We start from the raw sequence: 27,930 nt of genomic DNA on the forward strand, positions 1-27,930 counted from the left end.
ACAAGATAGCTCAGAAAATGGTACCGATAAATTGGAAAGGACGTTGCCTAGGAGGATTTTTAATGCCTCCTACAAGCATCCATCCAAAAGAACTCCTGTCAGGTATAGTGAGAACTATGTGGGACCCAGTAATATTAACTAAGGATTCCTCAGGACATTATAAGTTCCTTGGTGCAATCCTCCCAATCTGAGGAATTGCAGATCTCCAGAGTGCGATATTAAATATCTCAAAAGCAATGGAAGATACTGAGAATGCAACTGTGGATGCTATAACAGCTGACCAAACAGAAGTTAGCTCTCTTAGCATGGTAGTGTTACAGAATCAAATGGCCTTAGACTCACTAACAGCTGAAGAAAGGGGAGTGTACATGATTGTCAGTCAGTCTTGTGCTTATGTAGACAAGACCCACAGAGTAGAAACAGATTTGCAGACTATATGGGAAAAATCCCTGGTAGTTCACATGATAACCCAATAAAAATCACTGGCTGATTCCTCGGGAATTTGGGACACTTTGACAGGCTGCTTGCCTGATATAAAACGGCTAAAACATCTCCTTGTTGGAGGAGGAGTTGTTGTAGTAGTGATCCTAGTGCTAATGCTTTAGTATGTTGTGTACTGAATGGTTTGTATGGTCTGGGAAAAACATTTTAGAGTCCTATGAACAGTGGAAACAACATCAGCTCCATCAGCATATAGAAAAGGGGAAGTATTTCCAGGGTGAATCTTAATGAGAATGGGATAATCTAGTAAGGGAGGATAACCTTGCTAGATTGAAGAAAAGGGGTGAACTGAGTGAAGTAAAGTATGTTACTTTAAAAGTTATGTGCCTTCATGGGGTGCTGAATTGGCAGCTGTGGGTTTGACCTTGCTTAGCCAGGTTCCTTGCTAAGTTGATAACAGATGCTTTTCTACTGACTTAGACAATTAGTTCAGGCTCCTTTTTTTTTTTTTTTTTCTTCCAAATAATATTGTTAGCTCTCCTATCTCTGGAATGCAAGGCTGTAGACTAGGATAGTAAACCACAATTTAACGAAGCAGACGATTGGTGAATGGAGTTGTGGCTGATGAGATGACCAAACAGAGCCAGCCAAGTGTTCTCCAACCTGACCCAGACCTTCATCAGAAAGACCACCAAAAAACCAAGAGATACACATGTATAAAAGAACTGAGTTGGGGCAGGGGGCATGTCAATCATTCTGGGAACTCATTGTCATAATCCAGCCTTTTCTTGGACAGCTAATGCATATGTAAGTAGCTTGTTCTTTATGTGTGTGTCTTTCTTGCCCTACATTATGCATGCTAGGTGGGAATACCCCCTCTACATCCCATGTGTGTGCAGTGCTGAATCAGCATACCTGTGTTATATCTACTCTGTGGTTATAGAGATTAATTTCCCCATGTCACTATGAAATAACTCCTTGCCAAATTCAGGCCAGCTGTCCTTCAGCTGTGGCCAGCTGTGTTCAGGCAGCTGGTTCTGCTCCCTACATCTGCACCATAAATGCAGCGGCTCTTCCGCCCAGTGGCCTGGCCCCAGGCATGCAACCATTGTGAAGCAGCAACCAAAATGTGTGTGATATTAACACTGACTCAGCTGAAACCAGGACAATATCCATCCATTATTCCATGCAATTTATATTATTCTTAGGTCCTACACTTTCCAATACATTCCAATTAATTATATAGTTGTAATTTCTATATTCTATGGATCATCTCTCTAAATTGTCCATAGCGTTCATTTGTCATAAAAGTCCTTCAGGGCGAGAGAGACATTGCATGGTGCTGGATTGTTGCATGGTTTTGCTCTATCAACCAGTCTGATCTGGTTTGGAGAAAAAGGTCAGAATTCATTCTTCTTTAATGTGAGTGATTCTTACTGTAATGTAACTGATAAGGAACATAACAATCATAGTAGAGATTATATGCAGTATTGCATAAATCAAATTATTGGCTATTCTCACCCAACATCAAATCCCCTTGAGGTACACACTGGACTTCCCCATCCTCCTGCATTACCCAGCAAGGGCATTCAGGTTCTTCTGTGCCTTTATGTCCAAGAAGGCTCATGGTATTCTAGGGCACATCAAGAAGAACATGGTCAACAGGTCAAGGGAGGTCATCCTCCCCCTCTACTCTGCCCTGGTGAGGCCACATCTGGAATAGCGTGTCCAGTTCTGGGCTACTCAGTTCCAAAAAGACAGGGATCTTCTTGTCATGGTTCTATGACTTTTGATTATCAGTATTCCACATCATAACATCATGTAGTGTATTGGGAGTTAAAGTGTTAATGCTCCAGTTCCAGGTACCGCCTGGAAGAGAAGAACTACATTCCCCAAGGGGCTTTGTGGTCAGAGAGGAGATATAACTCCTGGCAAGGTCACCTGATCAGTCTTTTCGTCACCCTTCTCCTTCGCCTCTCCTCGCTGCTGCCCATCCTAACTGCACGCATCACTTCAATATTACTGTAAGGCCTACAGCTTTCAGATATTCTTTCATTATATTTGATTTATTAGCCTCAATTTTAATTATATTGTATTATAGTGTGTTATATTGCACTCCAATACAATATTTAGTAAATTAGTTTGTTTCTCCTCAGATCATTGCCGCTGTTTTTAATTATTTTGGGGTCCCCATTTCCCTTTTCCATAAGTGCAGATTTTGCGAAATTCTTCTGCCCCACTAGTTACGGAACCAGGCCGAACCAGCCCGTCAACCGTTGACACTTCTAGAGAGAGTCCACTGGATGGCCACAATGATTAGGAGCCTGAAACATCTCCTGTCTGAGGAAAGGCTGAGAGATCTGGGACTGTTCAGTTTGGGGAAGAGAAAACTGAGGGGGGATCTCATCGTTAATAAATACCTAAAGTGCAGGAGTCAAGTGGATGGGGCAAGACTTTTCTCAGTGTGTGCAACAACAGAACAAGGAGCAATAGGCAAAAACAGGAGCACAGGAAGATTCAAACAAACACAAGGAAGAACTTCTTAACTGTCAGAGTAGCAAAGCACTGGAACAGGAATCCCAGAGAGGCTGTGGATTTTCCTTCTCTGGAAGTATTCAAGACCTGTCTGGACACTTTCCTGTGTGACCTACAGTAGGGCACTTGCTTTAGCAGGGTGGTTGGATCATAAGATCTCTAGAGGTCTCTTCCAACTGCTACAATTCTGTGAAAACAATCCCACAGATGGGTTTGCCACTGCCTGAGGCAGGAATAACCCAGACTGTCGTGCCCAGCATGTTTTTCATTTCTTTTACAGGAGCTTTATCACCTTCTATAGTACGGAAGAGTTTTGACTGGGCAGGACCAGCTTGATTAGCAGATCCCTGAGTGTTGACTAACCAGGTTGCCTTTGTGTCCCAATGTTTGAATGTCCCAGCACCCATTGCTCTCAGTGTAAACAGTCCACTGTATGGTTCAATTTTTCCAGAAGTTGGTGCATGATAAGGAATGAGATACACCCACTCAACACTATGCTCTTTGGCCCAGGTATCTATGAGGTTTCAGAAATGATTCCCATTGTTTAACTCAGTTATTTCTGGGGTGCCCTGTCACCACAAGACTTGCTTTTCAAGACCCAGGATAGTATTTCAGGCAGTGGCATGGAGCACAGAATATGTTTCCAGTCATACTCTGATTGCTTCCACCATAGTAAACACATGGTGCTTGTCATGGCAGGTTTGTGAAAGTGTGACATAGTCAACCTTCCAGAACTATCCATATTTATATTTCAGCCATTGCCCTTCATACCAAAGAGACTCTCCCTCACCCTCCCTCTCCACTGACTCTCTACCTCCCTCTCCTGCTCCTTTGTCTTCCTTCCTTTCCTCCTCCCCATCTCTCCCTCCCTCTACCTTTCCCTTCCAATTCCCTCCTCTGCCCCTTTCTCTCCCTCTCCCCCATGCCTCTCACTTCCTCTCCCTCACCCCATCTCTCTCTTCCTCTTCCCCCCAGCCTCTCTCCCTCCCTCTACCCCTCCTCCCATCTCACTCTACTTCCTTCCCCCATCCCTCTCCCCTAGTCTCTCTTCCTCCTTCTCCCCCTCCCTCCCTATCCCCTCCTCTGCTCCTTTCTCTCTCACATCATTTCCTCCCTCTCAGTCGTCAGTCTCACCCTTTTTCTCTACCTGTAACACTCAATCCCCCATCACTCTCTCTCTCTCCCTCTTGCCTCTATCTCTTTTTGTCTCCCTCCCAGCACTCTCTTCCAGCTCCCTTTCTCACTTTCCTTCTTGTCTCTCTCTCCATCCCGTCTCTCACTCTCATTCTCTCTCTCTCACCCTCTCCCTCCCAGCTCTCTGCCTTTCTGACTATCGTACTCCTGTCTCTCTCTCTCTCTCACTAGCTCCCTCCCAGCTCTTGCTCTCTCTCCTTCTCTGTCATTGTTTTATGACTTCTGTTATCAGCATCCCACATCATAACATCATTTAGTGCACCGGGAGTTAAAGAGTTAATGCTGCAGTTCCGTGGATTGTGGATAGTTCCAGGTACCTGGTTCTCAGAAGAGAAGTACATACTACATACCCCAGAGGACTTCACATTATTTGTGTTTCCCTTTTCCATTTAGAGGGAAAAGATAAAAAGCTATTCGCAGATTACTTTCTCCCTTTTTGATAATCTGTCTCGTCTCTGTTGCAGGTGCCATCTTGTCACAACATTACAGTAAGGCCTTCGGCTTTCGGACACTCTCTCATTTTATTTGATTTATTAGCTTCAATTCTAATTATATCGTATTATATTGCATTATAGTGTTATCTTGCATTCTTATATCTTATTTAGTAAATTAGTTTGTTTCTCCTCAGATTTTGTTTTTAGATCCATCTCTCTACCCTTTTCCCTTTTTTTTCCCTTTTTCCCTTTCCCGGGGCATGGGTCTGTGGGTCCCCTCACCCTGCTAGTCACAGAACCAGGCCAAACCAGCCCATAAACCATTGTCATTATCTTTCCTAAATCTCTGTCTCATTAACACTCTCCCTCCTGGCTTCATTTCTTTCTCATTCTCCTTCTTGTCCCTCTCTCTCTTCCCCTCCCTCCTGGTTATTTCTCCCTCCCTTCTTGTCACAGGCATAGATTGATCTAGATAACTTCGTGACACTTCCTCTGTTCTCTTCCTAGCTCTTTCTCACATATTCTCCCTCCCTCCCTCCCTCTCTGCTCTCTGTCATGCTCTTTCTCCCTTCTTCCCTTCCTCCCTCCCACTTTTCTGTCTTACTCATTTCTTCATCCCTTCCTCCCTCCTGGCTTTCTGTCTCGCTCCCTTCCACCCTGCCTCCCTCTCTCCTAGCTATCTGTCTCGCCCTTTCTCCCTCCCTCCCTCCAAGCTCTGTCTCGCTCTTTTCCTCACTCCATCCCTCCATCCCATCTCCGTCTCTCATTTCTCCCTTCCACCCTCTCTCCCTTCCTCCCAGCTCTTTGTCTCGCCCTGACATGGTTTTGTAATTTTGTAATTTTGCTATCAGTATTCCACATCATAACATCATGTCAAGTATGGATACTTCTATTGAATGTGCAGTCCACAGAAGAAGACTACATATCCCAGAGAACAACAGGGGTAACAATAAGTCACGGGACCAGGACTCTATATAATCTCGTTTCCAGGCTGGAGTGCCCTCCTTCTTCTCTCGAACTTCTCAGAGAGTGGGAAGCGTTCCAGCCGTGTCGCCTAAAGTTCACAGTAGGCCAATCGGTTTTCTGGGACTCTCTCTCTCTGTTTCGTTCGATTTGTTAGCCTCAATTATATTATATTGTGTTATCTTGTATTTCGATATCATATTTAGTAAAATAAGTTTTTCCTCCTTAGATTGTCGCTGTTTTCTCCAATCCCCTTTTCCCCCTCCTTTCCGGGCCCCAGGGGGGGGGCCCACGGGGTGGCTTCCCCTGTCACGGGCATAGGTAAATCTAAGTAACCCGTGACAGATTTTTTGGTGGAGAATGCGGGCATAGAGCTTTTTAGCTTTTAGAACGACTCTCTCTTTGCTCTTAAAGAGCTTCGTTACGGGAGTGTTGGGAGTGCTATCTTTCCGTAGCTGCTCACGGAGAACGTGACCTTGAAATACCAGACAAATTGTCAACATTAAGGGCTGCTGCACATTCTCAGCATTGCTATCTAACTTTTGTGTAGAAAACAAAGGGATTTCTTTCTCCCTTAGAGCAAAGCTAGCTAGCTCTGACTTTTACAGAGCCTGCCAGCTATGAATCCACTCTTCATCCCAGTTGCTCTGTTTAAGGGATTGAAAGCAATTATGATCTTCTTAAAGTATTGGTCAACTATTAACACCATAATTTGGTGTTGTGGAATTGTGCAGGTATATAGCCTAATAAGGTGGATACTGATGGAGACACCTGCCTGGTACTTTTAGGAGATGTGGTATGGTCAGAATTTTGGCATCTACACCCCAGATGGAATTGTGAATTTTACAAACACTTGCATCCCAGATGGAACAAGCAATTTTACAAATACTTGCATCCCAGATGGAACAGGCAATTTTACAAACACCACCATGTTTAATTCATTGTACAGGCTAAAAAAACCCTTTTTATTTAGGTTGTACTCTCAGATTTCCACACGCCTTTCAATAACTGAGATAGGGTTCATACTTGCATCCATGTTATCACTATCAATGAATGCATATATGTTCCTATGCTTTCGTTCTATGCGGAAGTCTCCTCCAGAAACAGAGAATGATGACTGGCAGGGAATATGGAAAGGTTTAGGAAAAGTCTTAGAAGCATGGGGACCCGCAGTGTCATGGGATTTCACTCTTGAACACCTAAGGGACCCTAAGAAATTAAGTGAGTATTTGGGTCAGAGATCTAAGGAGGTAAACCTTATGTGGGGTTTGGCTTATGCATACCGTGCTTTGTATCATACTATTCTGGAGAGAGAGAGTTTCCGATCTGAGATTCAAGCCCAAGTTAATTCTGATCAGTCACAGGAGGCATCAGTAGCAATATCAGTTGCCCCTGTGGAAGGCAAGAAATGGAAACGGGTGTCCATGCGTCTAGAACGAAAAGAAGGAGAAGCACAGGGGGGGGCTGCAGAAGACCCAGGTGCCGGGCATGGAGCAGTACCGAAAAAAGCAAAGGCAAAAACCAAGAGGCATGAAGAAGAGACTGATGATGAGGAGGAAATCACCTATTGTCGACCTCTGAAGCTGACTGAAATCCAAGGCTCAAGAAAGGAGTTCACACGGCGTCAAGATGAAGGTATCCTTGCTTGGTTGCTTCGATGCTGGGACAACGGGGCCAACAGCTTGTCTCTAGATGGTAATGAAGCTCGCCAACTAGGAAGCATTACCCAAGATGCAGGTATCGACAGAGGGATTAGCAGATGTTCGGATGGAGCTGCCACTCTTTGCTTGCGGCTGTTAGAAGCCGTGAGAGAAAGGTACCCCTATAAGGATGCTTTGAAGCCTAAATTTGATATTTGGAATACCGTCCAAAAAGGTATTCAGCGCCTGAGGGAATTGGCCATGGCGAAAATGTTGTACAGCCCTGATCCAAGCGAACTTGATCCTGAGAAAGTGAGGGCCGATCCTGACATGTGGCAGAAAATCACAAGTACAGCACCAGAGAGAATTGCACAGTCATTGGTAAGAGGATCTAAAGGATTCGGGGACAGATGGCCCCGAGTTGTTGAGCTGATTATAATGCTTCAAACCGTCGATCAGCAGCTCCCCCAACTGCATGCCGCAGTTTCTGCCATCTCACGGGTAGAAAACCGAGTAGATGAAATGTGCAAGAAATTGTTTCCATCAACTAATCGTAATGATCCCGTAATAGTATCAGAAACAACTGATGAAGGTCAATCCTTGTACGGGCCACAAGGTCTAATGAAGGATCTGATCAAATTAGTCCAGTCCTACTCCCCACCTGCATCATCAAAAGTCTCAGCTGTTAAACGCACACGCTTCCCAGCTCGAGCAAAGAACAACAGTACGATTGCACCGCGTGTTTCCATGTGGCGCTACCTACGTGACCGTGGAGAAGACATGAGGAAGTGGCACGATCAGCCCACTTCTGCACTACGAGCACGGGTGAAAGAACTACTAGACATACCAACCACCAGTGGAGTTGCTCCAGTCATCACAGGTAACCAATAGAGGGGCCCTGCCCTCAGTCAGGGGAGGGAAAGGGATAATAGAGTTTATTGGACTGTGTGGATTCGATGGCCTGGTACATCAGAACCACAGGAATATAAGGCGCTGGTGGATACCAGAACACAGTGCACCCTAATGCCCTCCAGTCATGAAGGGACAGAATCAATCCATATTTCTGGAGTGACTGGGGGCTCTCAAGAATTGACTGTGCTGGAGGCTGAAATAAGCCTCACTGGCAAAGACTGGCAAAAACATCCTATTGTGACTGGCCCAGGGGCTCCATGTATACTGGGTATTGATTACCTCAGAAGGGGGCATTTCAAGGATCCTAAGGGGTATCGATGGGCCTTTGGAATAGCTGCTGTAGACATGGACAACATTAAGCAGCTGTCTGTTTTGCCTGGCCTGTCAGAGGACCCGTCTGTTGTGGGGCTGCTACGAGTAAAAGAGCAGCAGGTACCGATTGCTACAAAGACAGTGCACAGACGGCAGTATCGCACCAACAGGGATTCCTTGCTCCCCATTCATGATTTGATTCGCCAGTTGGAGAATCAGGGAGTGATCAGTAAAACTCACTCACCTTTTAACAGTCCCATATGGCCAGTGCGTAAAGCCAGTGGAGAATGGAGGCTGACAGTAGACTACCGTGGCCTGAATGAGGTCACACCCCCATTGAGCACTGCTGTGCCAGACATGTTGGAACTCTAGTACGAGCTGGAGTCAAAAGCAGCCAAATGGTATGCCACCACTGACATTGCCAATGCCTTCTTCTCTATTCCTTTGGCTGCAGAATGTAAGCCACAGTTTGCCTTCACCTGGAGGGGCATTCAGTATACTTGGAACCGTTTGCCCCAGGGGTGGAAACACAGCCCAACCATTTGCCATGGGTTGGTCCAAACTGTACTGGAACAGGGTGGTGCTCCTGAACACCTGCAGTACATTGATGACATTGTTGTGTGGGGCGATACAGCAGAAGAAGTTTTCACAAAAGGAGAGCAGATCATCCAGATTCTTCTACAAGCTGGCTTTGCTATTAAGCGAAGCAAAGTAAAAGGACCTGCCCAGGAAATTCAGTTCTTAGGTATAAAGTGGCAGGATGGACATCGTCACATCCCAGCAGATGTGATCGACAAAACCACTGCCATGTCTCCACCAAGAAGCAAGAAAGAGACACAATCTTTCCTGGGTGTAGTGGGCTTTTGGAAGATGCACATTCCAAACTCTAGCCTCACTGTAATCCCCCTTTATCAGGTGACACAGAAGAAGAATGATTTTGCATGGGGCCCTGAGCAGCAGCAGGCTTTTGAACAGATTAAACAAGAGATAGCCCATGCTGTAGCCCTGGGGCCAGTACGGACTGGACAGGATGTAAAGAACATCCTCTGCACTGCTGCTGGAGAGAAAGGCCCCACTTGGAGTTTGTGGCAAAGAGCCTCAGGAGAGACCCGAGGCCGACCCCTGGGATTCTGGAGTCGATCATATAAGGGGTCTGAAGAGTGCTACACTCCAACTGAGAAGGAGATCTTAGCTGCGTATGAGGGGGTTCGGGCTGCTTCCGAAGTAGTCGGGACTGAAACACAGCTCCTTTTGGCACCTCGACTGCCAGTGCTGAACTGGATGTTCAAAGGACAGATTCCCTCCACCCATCATGCTACCGATGTCACCTGGAGCAAGTGGATTACGCTGATTACACAGCGAGCGCGAATGGGAAACCTCAATCGTCCAGGAATCCTAGAGGTAATCATGGACTGGCCTGAAGATAAAAAGTTTGGAACATCACCAGCAGAAGAGGTATCACGTGCTAAAGAGGTCCCACCATACAACGAATTACCAGAAAATGAAAAGAAATATGCCCTATTCACTGACGGATCATGTCGCATTGTAGGGAAGCATCGCAAATGGAAAGCTGCTGTGTGGAGCCCCACACGACAGGTTGCAGAGGCCACTGAAGGTAAGGGAGAATCAAGTCAGTTTGCAGAGGTAAAAGCTGTCCAGCTGGCCTTAGATGTTGCTGAACGGGAGAGGTGGCCAATGCTGTATCTTTATACTGACTCATGGATGGTGGCAAATGCCTTATGGGGGTGGTTACAGCGGTGGGAACAAAATAACTGGCAACGGAGGGGAAAATCTGTTTGGGCCGCTGAACTATGGAAGGACATTGCTGCCCGAACAAAGAATATGGTTGTAAAGGTGCGTCACGTGGATGCACATGTGCCCAAAAGTCGGGCTACTGAAGAACAACAAAACAACCATCAGGTAGATAAAGCTGCTATAATTGAGGTGGCTCAAATCGACTTGGATTGGCAGAATAAGGGCGAATTATTTCTAGCTCGATGGGCTCATGAGACCTCAGGCCATCAAGGAAGAGACGCAACATATAAGTGGGCCAGAGACCGAGGGGTGGACTTAACCATGGACGCTATTGTGCAAATTATTCATGATTGTGAAACATGTGCCATAATTAAACAAGCCAGAAGGATGAAAACTCTCTGGGAGGAAGGGCGATGGCAAAAGTATAAATATGGGGAGGCGTGGCAGGTTGATTATATTACCTTGCCACGATCTCACAGTGGTAAGTGTTATGTGCTTACCATGGTAGAGGCAACCACTGGGTGGCTTGAAACATATACAGTACCCCATGCAACTGCCAGAAACACCATATTAGGTCTTGAGAAACAAGTCCTGTGGCAACATGGCACCCCAGAAAGAATTGAATCTGATAATGGGACACATTTCAAAAATTCCCTTATAAATACTTGTGCCAAAGATCATGGCATTGAGTGGATTTATCATATTCCCTACCATGCACCAGCTTCTGGTAAAATTGAACGATACAATGGGCTGTTGAAAATTATGTTTAAATCAATGGGTGGTGGAACATTTAAGCACTGGGAAAAGCATCTGGCAGAAGCCACTTGGTTGGTCAATACTAGAGGATCTGTCAATCGTGATGGTCCTACCCAGACCAGCCACCTACATAGTGTAGAGGGAGATAAGATCCTTGTAGTACATGTGAAGAAAATGTTGGGAAAAGCAGTTTGGATCTTTTCAGCCTCTGGAAAGGGTAAACCTCTCCCTGGTACTGTCTTTGCCCAGGGACCTGGGTGCACTTGGTGGGTGATGCATAAAGATGGGGATGTTCAGTGTGTACCACAATGGAATTTGATGCTGGGGGAGTGCAGTCAATAATTTTATGTATCTATGTGTGGATCGCAAGGGACTTGTATGTTAGGGGAGTGCAGTCAGTAATTCCTTGTATATACATATGTCTATATATGTGTTTTTGTGCGTGTGTATGTTTAATGCTTATTGATTACTGTTCTTTTTTTATATACATATTAAGCATGATGTAGTGACGTGGAATAAGGGGTGGAGTGTCATGTTTTTATGGTTTTTATTTATTGGTATTCGACATAATAACATCATGTAGTGTACTGGGAGTTAAAGAGTTAATACTCCACTTCCAGGTACCTGTCCCAGAAGAGAAGAACTGTATCTCCCAGAGGACTGTTCACTGTTCTGGTTTTGCTCAGAGGGAAAAGATAAAAACTGTTCATAGATAAGGAGACACCATTTTTTACCATTTCAACTGTTTGGCTTGTCTCTGCTTGCCAGTGCCATATCACTCCAGCTTACTTAGAGTAAGGCTTTCGGTTCTCAGACACTCTCTCATTTTATTTGATTTATTATCACCAGTTCTAATCACACAGATCACAGAATGACCTGGGTTGGAAGGGACCTCAAGGATCATGAAGCTCCATCCCCCCTGCCTGGCAGGGCCACCAAACTTCCACATTTACTAGATCAGTTTTTGCCCAGGGCCCCATCCAACCTGGCCTTGAACACCTCCAAGGACGGGGCATCCACAACCTCCCTAGGCAGCCTGTTCCAGGACCTCACCACTCTCCTAGTAAAGAACTTCCCCCTAACATCCAATGTTACAATGATATTGTATTAGATTCCATTATAGTGTGTTATCTTGCACTCGGATATCTTATTAGTAAATTAGTTTGTTACTTCTCAGATTGATGCCTCTGCTTTGTTTTTAGGCCCATCTCTACCCTGAACAAAGGGCTAATTTGTTATATTGTTAAAATTGTAAAAGTAGTTGAGCACAAACAATGGGAAAAATATAGGGTACATCAATCGTAATCTGAGGAGCCTGCTGATTGGTCCAAGGAGCCACATCTTAGAAACTATCCTAGAAACTGAACAAGATGAAGCTGGAATACTTCCTCAACTATGCTGGGATAAGAAGCACACTGCAAGGATAACATACAGCCTTCATCCCCATAACCACTGGGGTTACTATCAGGAGGCAACACACATGTGCAAAAGCATTAATTAGGGGTGGAGTTCAGGGCATAGAATGAGCATGGAATTTTGTAATGAATTCCCAGAAGTAATTGTAATAATCACTCCTTGTCTAAGAAATACTATTAATATGAATGTATACATTCTATAACTAAAGGTGTTTACCTGCTTTTGATGTGCAGGTTAGGAAGGGAGTGCCCCCCTGCACCCGGCGTGTGCACAGCACTGAATAAAACACCTGCTGTATAAGTACTTTGTGTTTATAGAGTTTGATTCTGCAAGTCGTGTGCCTTTCTCCCTATCACTCCCTCCCTCCCGGCTCTCCACAGTGCTCCTTTCTCTCTACAACTCCTTCCCTCCTGGCTCACTGTTAACACCCTTTCAATCATTCTCCCTATTTCTCCCTCCTTCCTAGCTACATGTTGCACACCTTTCTCGCCGTCTCCCTACATCTCCCTCCCTCCCAGCTCTCTGTCATTCCCCTTCCTCCCTACTTCTCCCTCCATCCCAGCTCTTGGTTGCACCCCTTTCTTCCTACTTCTCCCTCTCACCCAGGTAAATTATTAGTAAATTAGTTTGTTACTTCTCAGACTGTTACACCCCTTTCCCCCTTCATCCTTACCTCTCCCTCCCTCCCGACTCTCTGTCATGCTCCTTTCTCCCTACCTCTCCATCCTTCCCTGCTCCCTGTCATGCACCTTTCTCCCTTCATTTCCATCCATTCCGGACCCCTGTCACATCCCTTTCTCCCTTCCTCCCCCTCCCCCAGCTCTCTGTTGTACCCATTTCTCCCTACCTCTCCCTCCCATTTGGCTCTCTGTCGCACTCTTACTCACTTTCTCCCTACCTCTCCCTCCCTCCTGGCTCACTCCCGAGTCCCTTTCTCCCTATTTCTCCCTCCTTCCCTGCTTCCTGTTGAACACTTTTCTCCCTGCCTCTCCCTCCCTCCCAGCTCACTGTCACACTCATTTCTCCCTTCCTCTCATGCCCTCTTGTCTCCCTGTTGTGCCCCTTGGTCCCTTCCTCTCTCCTCCCTCATAGCTCCTCCCTTTCACAACCATTTTTCCTTTCTTTCACTCCTTCCCTGTACCCTGCTGCACCCCTTTCTCCCTTCATCTCCCTCCCTGTCGCACTCTTACTCACTTTCTCCCTACCTCTCCCTCCCTCCTGGCTCACTCCCGAGTCCCTTTCTCCCTATTTCTCCCTCCTTCCCTGCTTCCTGTTGAACACTTTTCTCCCTGCCTCTCCCTCCCTCCCAGCTCACTGTCACACTCATTTCTCCCTTCCTCTCATGCCCTCTTGTCTCCCTGTTGTGCCCCTTGGTCCCTTCCTCTCTCCTCCCTCATAGCTCCTCCCTTTCACAACCCTTTTTCCTTTCTTTCACTCCTTCCCTGTACCCTGCTGCACCCCTTTCTCCCTTCATCTCCCTCCCTCCTGGCTCCCTGTCACATCCCTTTCTCCCTTGCTCCCCCTCTCTCCCAGCTCACTATCTCACTCCTTACTCCCTAACTCCTCCTCCCCACAGCTCCCTGTAATGCCCCTTCTGTTTTTATCCCTCTCCTTCCCTACTCCCTGTTGCACTCTTTCTACCTTCCTCCCAGTCCATTCCAGCTCCCTGTAAAGCTCTTTCTCCCCATCTCCCTTCCTCCCCCTCCCTCCTAGCTCTCTGTTGTGCCCATTTCTCCCTTTCTCCCCACCTCTCCTTCCCTCCCAGCAATCTGTAATGCCCATTTCTCCCAACCTCTCCCTCCCTGCTCTCTGATGTGCCTCATTCTCGCTTTCTCACTATCTCTCCCTTTCTCCTGGTCCTCTGTCACGCCCCTTTCTCCCTACCTCTCCCTCCCTCCCAGCTCTCTGTCATACCCCTTTCTCCTTTCCTCTCCCTCCCTCCTGGATCACTGTCTCGCTCATTTCTCGCTTCATCCTCCTCCCTCCCAGCTCCCTGTCATGCCCTTTTTTCTTCCTCCCACCCTCCTGGCTCTGTTCCCAGCTTTATCACACTCTCCCTCCCAGCCTCCTTCCTGGCTTTCTCTCCCTCCTCTCTCTCTCTCTCTTTCTCGGCCCTCTCTTGCTCTCCCTCCCTTCCTTCCTTTTTATTTCCTTCCCAGCATTCTCTCTCTTCCTTCCTTCCTCCCTTTTGGCTCTCTCTCCTCCCCCTCTCTCCTCCCAGCTCACTCTCTTTCCCTCCTTTCTCCCCTTCCATCCTTTTAATTGTCCATACATGTTTATTTTAATACCACAGCTTTATGTACCACACTTTAATCATAGTGAAGTCTTTTCAGCATGCGAAATAAAACTCCTGACATTTTTTCTTTTCTAGTCCCTTTTCAGTTTTTAACCTGTATTTGCAATCAAAACTCACAAATCTGAATATCTTCTCAATCTTCAATTTAAGCTAAGTTGCATAGTCATGGCCCTATTATGATAGTCCAAGAAAACTCTTACTTTCTTGACCCACCATTTATTGCCTCTTAAGATTACTAGATACTCTGAAATTAACATTGCAGTCCACCCTCCTATATCATTTTCATTATGCCTTCTCAAAGTTCTATAATCACATTTCAAATCTTCCATTTTCTTGTGTTTTTAACATCTCAAATTTTAACTAAGCCATAGATTTGAGTTTAAAAATTATATAATATTTTTCCATCAACTGCTACTGTTAAGATAAAAAGTGAAAGTCAGCAGAACTTACCCTTTTCATCATCAGTACACCTGCCAAGGTAAGGTGGAATTTCAGCCTGATACTTTGAACCAACCATTATTTCCTGAAGATGAAAAAAAACAAAAACATGGAGATAAATATTTACTTAATATTTTTCACATGGACGCATTATAAAAAACAAAAAAACAAAAAAAAAACCACATAATTAACTTGGCATTCAGCAGAAAATTCCAGAATTAAGGTACAGTTTTAGACACATTCTGTAGATCTTTAAAACTTTCCTATAAAACAAAACAAAACAAAACAAAAAACATTATTTGAACTGTTGGTGCTTTTTTGTTTTATGAAATAATTATTACCTTTCTCAAATCTTCAGATGTATTACCACTGTCTACCTCCACATCTTCACCATCTGATTCTTTATCTCCATCACAAGTAGTGTTTGCTTCAGACACAAAAATTTTTGGTTTTAGCTAGGAAGCATTTTCACTTTAAACATAACTACAGTGAATTGTTCTTTTACTTTTGAAAGAAGCAGCTGCTTTTTTATTCAGGTACACATTGATCACAAGTCTGTTGCTCTACGCTTCTATCAAACTACAGCATCAAGTCAGAAAGCACTGGTACTTGCATACTACAGAACTGAAACATTTATCATGACTGCAACTGAGACAACATAATTCTAACAGTCAAAAAGGAATAAAATAATTTTTCTTCTCTTTTGTTTTTTCCCCTCTCCCTTTCAGTGAAGGCTTACATGTTACAGAAAAGGTATGAGAAAACAAACCTTCAGGGCTACAACTTAGTCCCAGTTAATCAAAATGTATGTTGAAGGCAAGTCTAATATCTACCAAAGCCAGTAATTTGTAGTTTTAATGGGTATTCAAAACATTCTTTTAAGTAAGGCTGCCTCAACATGGAGTGAAGATATAGCAGAGATTTCCAAAACAGAATAAGCAAAAGGCATCTTATTGCTTATTCTTTTTTACTTTTTTTTTTCTCCCCTCCTTGAGAAGAAAGACAGCAAAGCACTCCGAGTATTTCAAATATAGTACTTCACAGAACTACTCATATTTTAGAAACTGGAACACTGTGGTACTGGGTTCTGAAATTAATACAGATGTATAATTCCTGGTAGAATGTAATCTATCATTACAATAAGATTAAAGCTTACACACTTTCAGTGTCATATTCCTTAACAGTTTACAAGCAACGTTTAAGTGCCAACAAAGTTAGGGTTTGCTTAATTTCAAGAGCATTATAGTTTTTAAGGTTTTTTATATCTCTCCTTAAATAAGAATGTCTTACATTAAAGAATCAGCAACATGCTAAGTACTACACCTGCAGGTGACTGAGGCAGCACATCATCTTTATCATCCTTCTTTAGCAGGATGAAATCCCCCCCCAAAAAATAGCTCAAGATACTTGCCAAATTAAAACCATGATAAAATGTTCACGTTGTCTTAACTCCAGTACACCACTGAACAAATGAGTTGCAGTAGGCAATGAGGAATATCTGGTCCACATTGGGTAACTGAACCACTGGTTCTCAAATCTTTCCCATCATAGCTCCATGGGAAGTGAAATTTTGGTGGTCATGGGTTCAAAGGTCCCATCCCATATAAAAACACTGGCTCACCCTACAAAGTCCTATAGAAAAGTGATGAATATGTGAAAGGAAATAATCACAAAGAAATCACAGCCAAACTCGCATTCTCCAGCTGAACTGAAGTCACTGGCTTAAAAATAGCAGCAAAATTTTAGTAAAGAAACACTAACTTAAAAGAATGAGCTATATATTCATGTAATTCACTTCCATTCATACTCACAAATACTGAAAATCATAAAGAGTGTTCCTCAATACCACATTAACTATTAACTATGAAAAGTCACTGTATTTGCAGAGAAGTTAATTGTATTTTGGCTTCAAGCACAATACCAAATGTAGGTCTTTCAGGTAATTATTAATAACAGCCAAAGACAACATTCACATACAACATCCTCCAAAGTATTGTTTCTCAACCATCAGTAAGTCAGCAGTACTCTGCAACTCTTGATATTTTAAGCTAGAAAGTTGTATGTAATGACAAGACTGTTTTGAGTGCTGTTATAAAATTAGATTTCCTACATCTTAATGGCCGAGGAAAGAAGTCTGTAGCCTCATGTGAAGTAACTGATGGTGTCAAGTCATCAGCAGAGGACTGTGTTTCTTCATCATCACCCGATAAGAGGTCTTTAGCTATTTCCTCCTGTATCATTAAAATAAAATAATTAAGTAAATAATCATCTCAGATTGTCTATTAAGTATGGACTGGTGAGCATTTAGATTCAGTAAATTATTTCACAGTACATACTTTTAGCAGATTGTATTCCCTTAATTAAAAAGCTAGTTTGTTCCTCCTAAATCTAAGAAGAAACATAACTTCATTTCAGAGTTGAACATGGGTTTGTTTCCCCTTTGTCTTCTATTAAAATAAAGGCACAAAAAGTAACCTCTGCAACTATCAATCTCAGATGTGCTTCCAACCACTTCCAATGAAAAATATCAATGGAAAGTGCCTCAAACTTTAGAATTTTGTCATTCTTTATATCACAAATACACTGAAGATTTAAGATGCTGTTACCCATACACTTTGGAAAAAGAAAACAGATCAGGCACTTCTGCAAGCATTTGCTGAGAGGACAGTTACAGAAAAAAGAACACCCATTATCTATCTAAAGCACACCAAAAACTGAAGTTTCCAAAGGAAAACAGGGAAAAAAAAGCAGTAGTAGACATATTTGAACTCCTCTGTATATAGGTTAGGGAGGGAAAGAACTATATTAGACAACAAGTCAACTACATTTTGTAACCTCAACACAATCGTGAATCTAGTGAGAATTAGATGTGCAGAGCCATAACTATATTCATATTCAACTTAACTTTCTATGGGGTGTATCTGTAAGTGATGTATGTTAGGAAAAAAAGCAACATATACTTACTACCTACAGATTTTACAAACAGAGTAAAATCTCAGAATTCAATGTTAGTATGCAAATCACAGAGACCAAACTCTTTTTTTTTTTTTACATCAGCAATGTATTTATCTGTAATGATTATGTATGTTACTATCTGTCTCCCTCACTGACACCCCTCCCCCCTCAGTTAAGCCACAGTTAAGGCTTTCAAGTTATCCACAAAAGTTTTGGTACAGGACAATGTGACAGTGTGCTTTCCCTCCAACCCACAACCCTGTTCAAGCAATAAACATCAGTGGAATCTGTGACAGATGCATCTGGTCATGATAGCTGCACTGAGCTCAATGTGTATTCAGGGGAGACAGATAACACCACAATAATCAAGGGCTAACAGAGCATGCACCAAATATTACTGATATGCAGATATGAATAGGAGTCGATCATCCTACCACATAACTAGGGAACATCTCTCCTGCATGGCAGTGGGCTGTGTGCCAGGACCTTCCCTTGAGCAGGGATACCTCTCAAGGCTACTCCTCGAGGTTGAGAGATTCCTTACCTGTGACAGATACTTAATAAGTGATTAATGGTGTATTGTAATCTTAGGTAAGTGATATAAAGGACAGATTGCACATACAATCCTTTAGACATAAACCACTGACCAGGGGGCCACTCTGAACCTTGCAACTCATCGGGAGGCTTTCTCTAACAGCTCTGTCTGACTGTTCTCTATTCGGTACATAACCAAGTGACCTTGCCATCATAATCTGTTCAATAACACATTTATCATCAGAACATTGTTAAAGTGTCTCATATTAGTAAATTATATTGCTCTTTTTCTCTGAGTGCAATCCATCATTCATTCTGTAACAGACATGTTGGAAGTCAGAATTATTTCTGAACATTGTAGACATTAAAATAAAATGTAGATCTTTTCGGGAAAATCTCACATCTATTTATTTATTAAATAAATCTATAGTTCTTTGGATGTGGTTCAGAAGAAGTGTTAATTTATTCATTACTCATTTGGAGTAATATAGTGTCACTGAATTTGCTCTGCATTTCTAAGTGAAGTAAGTATAATTAGAATCAGATTCTCAGTGTCCTTGAAAATGAATACAGTAGTTCTTGACAGTATATTGAAATTGACAAAGATAGGCATTTTGTAACATCAAGAGATCAGGAAGTGTTAAGAATTATTTGAAGTCGCATGGATTTCTGCTTTTAAATTGTAATACTGGGAAAAAATGGCTATGACTTACTTTATCTAAAGTCATATCTGGAAGTTCATCTGCAAGTTCACTTGGAGAGCTATCCACACTGGAACCTGTCATAACTGGAATCGTGGGTTCATATCCATAGAATGCCAGTAAATCTTCCAAAGGCATGTTTCCTTCCTAATATGAGAAGATTTATGAACATCTCAACATATTAGCAAATACATGTAAACTTTTCAGGCCTAAAACGATAAGATATATTTTGGGAAGAAAAAAAAAGTAATAAAAAAAAATTTAATTGAAAGCAAGAAACTTGAATCAACATTTAAAATGTTTTCAGGCACAGGAGTGAAACACTTTATCACCATCTCTCTTACCAAATAGTGAAGTTTCATCAAGATATTCAATAAAACTGTTTACTAGATGAAATTAAACAGAAATTTGCTCCTTATCTGATTCATACTGTAGAGCACAAGTGGCTTGTACAGCTTGTATTTCTTCAATACTAGAAACACAACAACACCCCTACAAGAAAGAACTGCAGAAAAACTTGAAGACTCTAGTCCTACACAATTACAGCTGTAAGTGTGCATTCAAAAACTCAGGAAAGTAAACCAAAATAGCAAGCTTTTGTCTCCCCTTTTCATCTCTTGCACAATATATTTTATCACAACTGTCAAGAAAGCAATAGGAGAAATAGAGCAAATGATCTGGAAGGAAAAAAAAAAAAAAAAAAAAGACAATGTTGCATTTATAATTTTCTTTTCCCAACAGTTTTTGTGCAAGTGATCTTGCTAAATATCATATTTCCATCCTAAGACAATTATATCATCCAATTCAACAAATAATTAGAAATATTTTCTGATATTTATACCTTTAAAAGTTAAATCACCCTCAAAAACTTCTTGTTGAACTCATATACTGATTACCTGTTCTCTTTAGTCAGCTAAGGTCTTAATCCTGCAGACTTTTCACAACGGGTTAATGTAAACTCATGTTCAAGTCTTAACAGGATGGAGACCTAGAGTAATAGTGTTTCAGATGAGTAGCTCTCAGTTCTTTTTCCTTCTAGTAAAGAGGAAGTAAGATTATTTTGTAGAGCAATAACCTGATTTTAACCATAACATGACAAAAATCAAATTGTAAGGGTAGCAGGACAAGAATTCAAGAGTATAAACACCGACAAATGAATATTAAGAAAATTTATTATTACATGGGCTACACAAACACTGATTTATATTTGATGTCAGAAATTACATTCTCAGAAGGCCGTTGATCAAAACCCAAAGGTATACTACATGGAGTAAGTAGATCACTGAAGGTTAAATACTAGTAGCATCACTTTGTAGGCATTCAACATTCAGCACGTGTTTAAAATGAGTGATATGCTGACATAAATTTTAGTTCAAAATCATTTCCCCTTGTCCTGCCACAGCAGACTCTGCTAAACAGCCTGTCCCCTTCTTCCTTATAAACCTCCTTTAGATATTGAAAGGATGTTATCAGGTCTGCTCAGAACCTTCCCTTCTGCAAGCTGAACAGCCCCAGCTATCTCAACCTGCCCTCATAGGGAAGGCGCTCCATCCCTTAGATCACTTTTGTAGTCCCCCTCTGGACATGCTCCAATACCTGATCATGCTTCCTTTGATGCAACCCATGATGCAGTTGGCCTTCTGAGCTGCAAGGGCACATTTCTGGCTGTCATAGTTTTGTAACAACAAAGTGCAGTTGCTCCAGTTACCACAGGTAATGAATAGAGGGGCCCTGCCCTCAGTTGGGAAGGGGAAAAGAGATAATAGGGTTTATTGGACTGTATGGATTCGATGGCCTGGCACACCAGAACCACAGAAATATAAGGCACTGGCGGATACCAGAACACAGTGCATTCTAATGCCCTTGAGTCATGAAAGGACAGAATCAATCCATATTTCTGGAGTGAGTGGGGGCTCTAAAGAATTGACTGTGTTGGAGGCTGAAATAAGCCTCACTGGTAAAGACTGGCAAAAACATCCTATTGTGACTGGCCCAGGGGCTCCATGCATACTTGGTATTGATTGCCTCAGAAGGGGGCATTTCAAGGACCCTTGAAGGATGAGAGAAGGGCCGCACAGTAAGGCAGAGAAAGAAATTGTCACAGAAACTGGGACAGGGGTAGCGAAAAGTTTATATAAAAGTTGTTAGAAGAATGGGGATTACAGACACTGGGTCTGGAATAACAAGGGTGATGAAGGCCATAAAGATAAGGGTGAAACAGCCCAAGAACAGTGAGGTGATTAGATGTCCACATGGCAAGTTGAAACCAGTTTGGGGGGTGCCTCTCCCACAGGGTAGAGTGTTTACAAGAGGAAGACGATGAGCCTTCATCCACGAACACCCCCACGACTCACTACACACTCGCAAGGGGGGAGGGACTGCATGCTAACGGGGTCTCAGGAATGTAATATATATGTATCCAAATTCCTGCAAAATATTGATATGTATAAGTTCAGTCTATATCTGTAGCACACTTTCTTGTAACAGTGTGCAAGTAAGGTGCAGCTATCCCCCTTGCACCAGGGTGTATGTGCATCACTCATTAAACACACCTGCTTATAACAACTTTGTGGTTCTGGAGTTTGATTCTGCAAGTCACCCTAAGGGGTATTGATGGAATAGCTGCTGTAGATACAGACAACATTAAGCAGCTGGCTGTTTTACCTGCTCTATCAGAAGACCAGTCTGTTGTGGGGCTGCTGAAAAGAGCAGCAGGTACCGACTGCTACAAAAACAGTGCACAGATGGCAGTACTGTACCAATAAGCATACCTTGCTTCCCATTCATAAGTTGATCATCAGCTGGAGAATCAGGGAGTGATAAGCAAAACTCACCTTTTAACAGCCCCATATGGCCAGTACATAAAGCCAGTGGAGAATGGAGGCTAACAGTAGACTACCGTGGCCTGAATGAAGTCACACACCCACTGAGCGCTACTGTGCCAGACATGTTAGAACTCCAGTATGAACAGGAGTCAAAAGCAGCCAAATGGCATGCAACAACTGACATCGCTAACATCTTCTTTTCTATTCTTTTGGCCACAGAATGTAGGCCACAGTTTGCCTTCAACTGGAGGGGCATTCAGAATACTTGGAATCATTTGCCCCAGGGGTGGAAACACAGCCCAACCATTTGCCATGGGTTGATCCAAACTGTACAGAAACAGGGTGGTGAGCCTGAGCACCTGCAGTCCATTGGCGATATCATTATGTGGGGCGATACAGCAGAAGAAGTTTTCATGAAAGGAGAGCAAATAATCCAAATTCTTCTACAAGACGGTTTTGCTATTAAACGAAGCAAAGTAAAAGGACCTGCCCAGGAAATTCAGTTCCTGGGTATAAAGTGGCAAGATAGGTGTCATCACATCCCAGCAGACGTGATCAAAAAAAAACCTGCTATGTTTCCACCCACAAATAAGAAAGTGACACAGTCTTTCCTGGTTGTAGTGAGCCTGTTCAACTGGCCTTAGATGTTGCTGAATGGGAGTGGTGGTCAACATTTTATCTTTATACTGACTCATGGATGGTGGCAAATGCCTTATGGAGGTGGTCACAGCAGTGAGAGCAAAATAACTAGCAGCAGAGGGGTAAACCTATTTGGGCTGCTACTCAAATAAAGAATATGGTTGTAGAAGGTGTGCCATGTAGACGCTCATGTGCCTGTAGTGTATTAGGCGAAAGGCGGGGCTACGGGTTGTTACGGGAAAGGTTCCACCTCCCTAGTTAATATGCGTGACGCAAGCATATGGGTGTGATAAGCCATGCCTACTCTCTAGAAGGCTCTGTGCCAAGGTTATATAAGGATGTGTAAACTTGAATAAAACGCCATTTGCCATGCGCTCTCTTGTCGCTGTCTCGGCATTTGGCCCAGCCGCGGATAGTCAGGGATGAACACGGGACAATTCAGAGCTACATGTGCCTAAGAGTTGGGCTACTGAAGAACAAAAAATAACCATCAGGTAGATCAAGCAGCCAGAATTGAGGTGGCTCAAATAGATTTGGACGGGCAGAACAAGGGTAAATTATTTCTAGCACAATGGGCCCATGAGTTCTCAAGCCATCAAGGAAGAGACATCACAGATAAGTGAGCTAGAGACCAAGGGGTGGACTTAACTATGGACGCTATTGCACAGGTTATCTGTGCAATATCTGTTATCTGTCTGAGGGACACAGATGGACTAGGCCCATGGCAAGGAGAGAGAAAGAAGCTGCAGCTTAATGGCCGTGAAGCAGTCTTTTGCGTGGGCTTATCTCAAGGAAGATGGCCATCTCCAGGGGTGCACTGAGGGATGTTACGTAGGCAGGAAAAAAGGAGGATAAAAGAGAGATCAGCAAGCAGGAAGTTAGGTTTTCTGACATCAGATTCCTCACAATGTGAACAAGAGAGGGTTTCCTGACATCAGATACCTCACAGCAAGATGCCAGCATGATGAAGAAGTAGTAGGTGTCAGCCATCAGATCCCTCACTACAGAAATCCTGCCCACTGACAGACTCTGCTGGACCTGTGTGAAAGACAGACTGTTTTTCTTTTATTGTCTCAAAGTTTGCTTTCGTGAGGCCTTTCTGATGATAAGACTCTGACAGGCAACTGCTAACTATCCAGGAGGGTGAATGGTGGGTGTTATCGTGCCATCCCTGCTTAGGACTGTAAAGATAAGGAGGAACAAGACAAGCAGTCTTTTCCAGGAATGCTGCTGGGAGGAGCAGACCCCTGCAGAAGGTGGTAAATCTTGTGTCTGGCAACAGAGACCTCCAACCCTTGCTGGCTTATCTGTGGGACAGGAATGTCAGAAAAGTTAGTTTTAAATCTTTTTACAAAGAAGCGTTTGTTAAGAAGAAGAAGAAACCCCACTGAAATGGGGGATAAAAGACCCTCGCTAAACTGGGGACTTTGGAGACAAACTCCCAAAGACACCTTTGACGGAGAATTCCCTGAGGGGAAAAAAAACCGGCATGGTTCAGCAAGGACCTGCTAAGAGAACTGAGGGTGAAGAAAGGGGTGTACAAGCTCTGGAAACAAGGCTGTGTCACCCGGGAAGAATACAGGGATGCCGTCCGAACTTGCAGATGTGGGATCAGGAAAGGCAAGGCGCAGGCAGAACTGAACTTGGCGAGGGATGTGAAAAACAATAAGAAAACCTTCTACAGGTACATTGGCCAGAAGAGACAGGCCAAAATGGGTGTACCTACTCTGGTAAATTTAAAAGGAGAAATGGCTTCAACAGATGAAGAGAAAGCTGAGGTGCTGAATGAGTTCTTCACCTCGGTCTTCACTGGTGGCCAGGATTCTAGTCTTTTTCACGTCCCTAAGTCTTGCACCCCCATACCTCCATGTGGGGACCAAGGAGGTAAATCCCTCCCCACTGTAAGGGTAGAGCAAATCCGAGAGTGCCTCCTTAGACTGAATGAGTATAAGTCTATGGGGCCAGATGGCGTGCATCCCAGGGTCCTGAAGGAGCTGGCTGAGGTGGTTGCTGAGCCGCTCTCCATCATATTTGAGAAGTCGTGGCTGTCAGGTGAGGTCCCGGATGATTGGAGGAAGGGTCACGTCACTCCCATTTACAAGAAGGGGAGCAGGGACGACCCAGGTAACTACAGGCCGGTGAGTCTCACCTCTGTGCCTGGGAAGATTATGGAACAGATCCTCCTGGACAACATGCTTGATCGTATAAAGAACAAGCATGTGATCCGAGACAGCCAGCATGGCTTCACCAGGGGAAGGTCATGCTTAACTAATCTTGTGGCCTTCTATGATGGAGTGACGGCGTTGGTGGATGAAGGGAAGGCGACCGATGTCATTTACCTGGACCTGAGCAAGGCCTTTGACATGGTCCCCCATCACATCCTCATCTCCAAATTGGAGGGAGGTGGATTTGATGGGTGGACAACTAGATGGATAAGCAATTGGTTGAAAGGCCGCAGACAGAGGGTGGTGGTCAATGGCTCTATGTCCAGGTGGAGGCCGGTAACGAGCGGCGTCCCTCAAGGGTCTGTCTTGGGACCGGTGCTCTTTAACATCTTTATTAATGACATCGATGAGGGAATGGAGTGCACCCTCAGCAAGTTTGCTGATGACACCAAGCTGAGTGGTGCAGTCGATACGGTGGAGGGAACAGATGCCATTCAGAGGGACCTTGACAGGCTGGAAAGCTGGGCTCGGGTGAACCTAATGAGGTTCAACACGGCAAAGTGCAAGGTTTTGCACTTGGGCCGGAAGAACCCCAGGCACCTGTACAGGCTGGGAGGAATTGTCCTTGAGAGCAGCTCGGCTGAAAAAGACCTAGGGGTCCTGATAGATGAGAAACTTAACATGAGCCAGCAGTGCGCTCTGGCAGCCCGGAAAGCAAATGGGATCCTGGGCTCCATCAGGAGAGGGGTGGTCAGCAGGGATAGGGAGGTGATCGTCCCTCTCTACTCTGCTCTTGTGAGGCCCCATCTGGAGTACTGTGTCCAGGTGTGGAGCCCTCAGTACAAAAAAGATATGGAGATTTTGGAAAGGGTCCAGAGGAGGGCCACAAAGATGATCAGGGGGCTGGAGCACCTCCCCTATGAGGACAGGCTGAGGGAGTTGGGTTTGTTCAGCCTGGAGAAAAGAAGGTTGCGGGGTGACCTCATTGCAGCCTTTCAGTACCTGAAGGGAACTTATTCCCAGGAGGGGAGTAAACTCTTCGAAAGGGCTGATAATAGCAGGACTAGGGGAAATGGTTTTAAGTTGAAGGAGGGAAGATTTAGGTTGGATGTTAGGGGAAAGTTCTTTACTAGAAGGGTGGTTAGGTCCTGGAACAGGCTGCCCAATGAGGTTGTGGATGCCCCGTCCTTGGAGGTGTTCAAGACCAGGTTGGACAGGGCCCTGGGCAACCTGATCTAGTAAAGGTGTATGTTTGGTGGCCCTGCTAGGCAGGGGGGTTGGAACTACCTGATCCTTGAGGTCCCTTCCAACCTGGGTAATTCTGTGATTCTGTGATTCTGTGATTCTGTGAAAACTTTGTCGGAAGAACCCCCGGGACCGGCCTGCTGCGGAGCTCCCTGGCTGTCTCCCATCCCCTGCGGCGATCAGACGAGTTCCTGAGATCATCGGACCTACTGTGTACCTCGCTGGACCCACAGTGGTGACTATCTCTTTCGCTCTCTGCAAAGACTCCTTGCTTACATTTCCTACTTTTTCTATCGCCTACCTTCCCTTCCCCATCTCCCTAAAAATAGCTAGGACTTTAATAAACTGGTTGGACCAACATTTGAACCTTTGCTTCTTAATCTCACGCCGGGTATACACATATCAAAGAACCTTGTCTCCCTCCTACAAATTGGAGCGAGACAACCTGCTACCTGAATCCTGCTGCCTGCTCCTGGACTTATCCTGCGGCTTCTTCCTGTTACCCAATTGTTGCCCAAGGCTGGCCATACTGCCGCTGCTCTCCCTCCCCTGCTCTTTTGCCTCGGACCATCCGAATGTCTTGCAGTGGGACCACTGCTAGAGCCTGGTGGTCACTATCCCCACTTTACCCAATTTTTGCTTTTTTCTATCTTTTTTTTATTGTCTGCTTTCCCTTCCCTGTCACACTAAATCATCCATCCTTCCCTTCTCCATCTCCATGATTAAGATTTGCAATAAACTGGTCAGACCAACATTTGAACTGTTGCTTCTTCATCTCATGCCAGATATACATATATCAAAGAACCTCTTTTCTCCCTCCTGTAAATCAGAACAAGACAGGTACTGTCTTTGCCCAAGGACCTGGGTGCACTCAGTGGGTGATGCAGAAAGATGGGGATGCTCAGTGTGGGCAACAAAGAATTTGATGCTGAGGCAGTCAGTAATCCTATGTATATATATGAATATAGGTATGTGCGTAACACATTTTAATTATTGTTTATTTTTATATATGTGTGTGCATGTATTAAGCATGATGTAGTGATGTAGAATAAGGGGTGGAATGTCATGATTTTGTAATGTTTGCTATCGGTATTCCACATCACAACATCATGCAGTGCACAGAGAAGAGCTACGTGTTCCAGAGTGCCTCACAGTCAGAGAGGAAAATGTATCACGGAAGCAACATTTGCTCTCTCTCACTGCCTGGCAGCAGGTGTGGGTGTGCTTCCAAGCTGCACACCTATTTCAAAGTAAGCTTTGCAGTCTTTGGAAAACTCTCACTCATTTTATTTATTAGCCTCAATTTCAATTAGTTTGCATTATAAGAGAATGCAAGGTAACACAATATCAGAGCTAGTAAAGTTTATCTCCTTAGATCATTGCCACTGCTCTGTTTGTTTCCTTGAGCCCAGATCCCACCTCCCTACCCCTTTCCTTTCCCATTTTTGGGGGCCAGGGGGCACACAGGCCTACTGCCCCCTCTACCACAGACATAAATCTAGATAACTCCATGACACAGACTCACATACAGTTTGCCACCAACCAGTATCTTAAGCCTTTTTTGGCAGGGTTGTGCTCTATCCTTTCTTCCCCCAGCTTGTATTGGTAGTGGATGTTGCCTTGACCCAGGTGCAAGACTTTGATTCATTAAACCTCATGAGGTTCTGTCCAGGCCCACTGCTCAAACCTGTCTAGGTCTCTCTGGATGGCATCCTTTCCCTCTGCTGTGTTGTCTGCACCTCACAGCTTGGTGACATCAGCAAACTTACTGAGG

At 44.1% G+C, this 27,930-nt stretch overlaps 2 protein-coding genes across 8 annotated transcripts in view; one reads left to right on the top strand and one right to left on the bottom strand.

Annotated features, from left to right (window-relative positions):
• The window catches only part of LOC146762673 (mesoderm induction early response protein 3-like), a 219,881-nt gene that overhangs the window by 183,773 nt on the left and 8,178 nt on the right, over positions 1-27,930 (bottom strand). For 4 of the 7 annotated variants that reach the window (XM_085533740.1, XM_085533733.1, XM_085533726.1 and 1 more), the window contains 4 exons: positions 19,295-19,429; positions 17,203-17,323; positions 15,434-15,519; positions 15,105-15,177 (listed from right to left, as the gene is read on the bottom strand). In XM_085533740.1, the coding sequence (XP_085389866.1) occupies positions 15,105-15,177; positions 15,434-15,519; positions 17,203-17,323; positions 19,295-19,429 (415 nt within the window). The remainder of the gene's footprint in view (positions 1-15,104; positions 15,178-15,433; positions 15,520-17,202; positions 17,324-19,294; positions 19,430-27,930) is intronic. The other 3 variants (XM_085533757.1, XM_085533749.1, XM_085533751.1) reach the window with 1 other exon arrangement.
• On the top strand, positions 6,236-13,328 carry LOC146762680 (uncharacterized). Its single transcript, XM_085510537.1, has 2 exons — positions 6,236-7,588; positions 13,179-13,328. Exons 1-2 carry the CDS (start codon positions 6,359-6,361, stop codon positions 13,326-13,328), a joined length of 1,380 nt encoding a protein of 459 aa, XP_085366663.1. The 5' UTR covers positions 6,236-6,358.

This window comes from Coturnix japonica, chromosome 1 (genome assembly GCF_054131305.1).
Source record: "Coturnix japonica strain WE chromosome 1, WE-NBRP24, whole genome shotgun sequence".
NCBI lineage: Eukaryota > Metazoa > Chordata > Aves > Galliformes > Phasianidae > Coturnix > Coturnix japonica.